General features: G+C 47.6%; 1 protein-coding gene across 1 annotated transcript in view; it reads right to left on the reverse strand.

Annotated features, from left to right (window-relative positions):
• Window positions 1–2815, reverse strand: part of LOC307085370 (SH3 domain-binding protein 5-like) — a 10876-nt gene continuing 8061 nt past the window's right edge. Inside the window, exons 6-9 of the mRNA XM_079750151.1 lie at window positions 2720–2762; window positions 2293–2518; window positions 1665–2084; window positions 1–1205 (exon numbers count right to left, since the gene is read on the reverse strand). Of these exons, the coding sequence (XP_079606277.1) occupies window positions 1033–1205; window positions 1665–2084; window positions 2293–2518; window positions 2720–2762 (862 nt within the window). The 3' untranslated portion in view covers window positions 1–1032. The remainder of the gene's footprint in view (window positions 1206–1664; window positions 2085–2292; window positions 2519–2719; window positions 2763–2815) is intronic.

Genomic DNA, 2815 nt, shown 5'->3' on the forward strand with positions numbered 1-2815 from the left:
ATCACTGTTTGTATACAGTTATAAAGTATACAGTTCTATATACACAATACTGGAATATAAATATAGAATTTAAGGACTACATGTGAGTATTTTAGTGTTTGTCGTTTTAAACCGAAACATAGGTACACAAAAACACACACATACACACATACACATACACAACACATACACAACATTCTCACAAATCATACAAAATCAAAGGCTCAATTGTTTTGTGAATGTTATTCACACATAACCTCACTGTCACATCTTGGCAAAACAGATGTAGTCAGCTGCTGCAGAGTACATTGATTCACAACATTCCTCGAATCCCCTTGGAAAACCATTTGTGCATCAAACCGTAAAACAGAACGCGACACAATAGTTCACTACTGCGTGAAGTCTCTTTTTTCCTAGGGTATCCTTTGAGTGCCGCTGGGTCTTTGTGCACCCAAACACAGTTCCCCTTGCTTGTTCGCTTGTCTAATCGACTTAAGTGATACGGCAGCAGCGCCTCAGAAACATACTTGTCATGTGCTTTGACATTTTTGGGATGGCGGTGGGGGATGGGTAAACCGCTGAAGAGCTGTTTCTTAGATAGCTTATCTTTGACGTCTTTCATTTGGAGTTGTTGTTGGCGTAGGTGCTGTAGCCCCCACCACAAAGCAAAGGAGACGTAGATAGAATGAGAAAGGCGCCGTGGAAAGGACACGTGGCACAAAGACTTCCTTTGACGAGAGCCAGTTAGAGGCTAAAAGATAGGATTCAAAACAAAGAAGCCCAGTCAGGTTAATATAGCTGCACTGAATCCTCTCAATAAACCAACGTGTTGTTTTTGCTGCTGGTGGCTTTGAGTCTGTTTAAACATAGCTCATTGAATTTGAAAGTGTGTTCAAGCCATCCGTGAGCTGCTTAAAACAACCACTCTTTGTGCTTGAGAGAACCGCAGCGCGTTTGGTTTTTTGCCTCAACGTCTCGTACAGTTTATAGCTTCGCTCAGGGCTCCGAGAATAAGGGGTTCACATTGAGCTTGGGGTTCGTTTTGTTTTTGTTTTAGAGGCTGTCAAGGACATGAACGGTGGGAGTCGCTGGGGTAGGGAGGAGTTCCTCTGGGGTTCCCGGGTTACAGGGGTTGTCGTCCTGGCGGGCGTCTGCGTGCGCCGCGGCCAACGTTAGCTTATTCAGACCTGCTTCCAGAGCTGCCTCCGATCCCTCTGCCCTGTCGCCTGTAGAACACACACAGCACAAGGACTTATACACACGAAGATATAGATATCAATTCTATTATTTATAATCCATCTGCTCTGTCGCCTACAAAACACACACAGCAGACTTATACATGTGTATAGCTAGAGATATCAATTATATTATTTATAATCCCTCTGCTCTGTCGCCTGTAAAACACACACAGCCCGAGGACTTAGACATCTGTGTAGCTATAAATATCAGTTATATTATTTATAATAATATAATAAGAGAATAATGATCTGTTTTTCACTTTCCTTTAATACCTTACAGTTTTAACCACTGCACCCAATAAAAGGAAAATATAAAGATATTTATTTTATTGTATTTATATTTTTTAAGTATTATTATTATTCAATATTCTTATTAGAACTGCAGCATTTCCAGTGGACTGCACCCCACTTCAAAACACACACACACACATACACACATAAACGCACCTCTCTCCTGGTCACAATCGCAGTCTGGGGAGGAGGCTCCACTGCACTGGCTGCGGGGGCCCAGCACAGGAGACACATGCCCAGAGTCACACACCGAGTCTGGGCCATGAGCCTCCCCGGCGCAGGGCAGCTCCAGGGAGCTGGGACAGGAGCCAGAGAGCGAGCAGGGAGGGTTGGACAGGACGAAGAGGGACGAAGAGGATGGGTACGGGCAGGGCACGGTCAAGGCGGCTGAAGGGTCTGGACGGGCAGAGGGGGGAGGATGTGGGGAGGGGGAGGATGTTGAGGAGGAAGAGGAAGGCGACGAGGAGGAGGCGACTGAGGTTGTGTCTAAGGACGAAGAGGAGGAGGCGCTGGGGTCTGTCTCTTCCTCTGAGCTGGTGCTTTGACCTCCCTCGCCATCCATACACACGGACAACACTGGAACGTGCACACGCACAGGCACACACACACACACACACACACACACACACACACACACACACACAGGCACAATGTCAACACATTAAACATGCAGGTGCACACAGACACAGCTGTACTCATAAAACGGTAACGGGACAAAATACAGAAGGGACGATGTCCCCCCACAATTTTATCCGTCTACTCCAGGCTGCACACGTCTACTCACTGGACAAGCCGTCGGACTCCATCTTGAAGTTGGCGATGTCCTCGTGGTCGCCGTCGCCGTCGCCGTCCGAGCCCACGCCTCGCTCCCGAGTCGCCGTGGAGAGCGCCGTGCGTCGCTGGGCGTGGATCTCCTCTGAGATGGCCTCCAGGTTACTGAGCGCTGTGCGGTACTCCGCCTTGGCCAAGGCCAGCTTCGTCTGCCGCTCGTCCACGCACCGCTTCAGTTGCTGCGCGGGAGAAGATGAGCTTGTGAGCTACTGAACATGCATAGTTTAACAATAAATAGAGCAATTCGTTCTGGTTACGCCATGCTAAGAATGAGTGTGCTTGTCTACACTCTTTGTTGGCAAAACGCGCCAAAAATATGCATACAAACATAAAGAATCATGTAAACAGCGGTCTTGGGTCTTAGAGTAAGATACACGTACCTCAAGCTGTAGGTAATATTTTGCTTTGAGTTCAAAGTACGGCCTGCAGGGGGATAAAACCAAAAGGAAAGCCGTGAGGGAGTGAGAGAGCGAGGG

Source organism: Pollachius pollachius, assembly GCF_949987615.1.
Source record: "Pollachius pollachius genome assembly, chromosome: 13".
Lineage (NCBI taxonomy): Eukaryota > Metazoa > Chordata > Actinopteri > Gadiformes > Gadidae > Pollachius > Pollachius pollachius.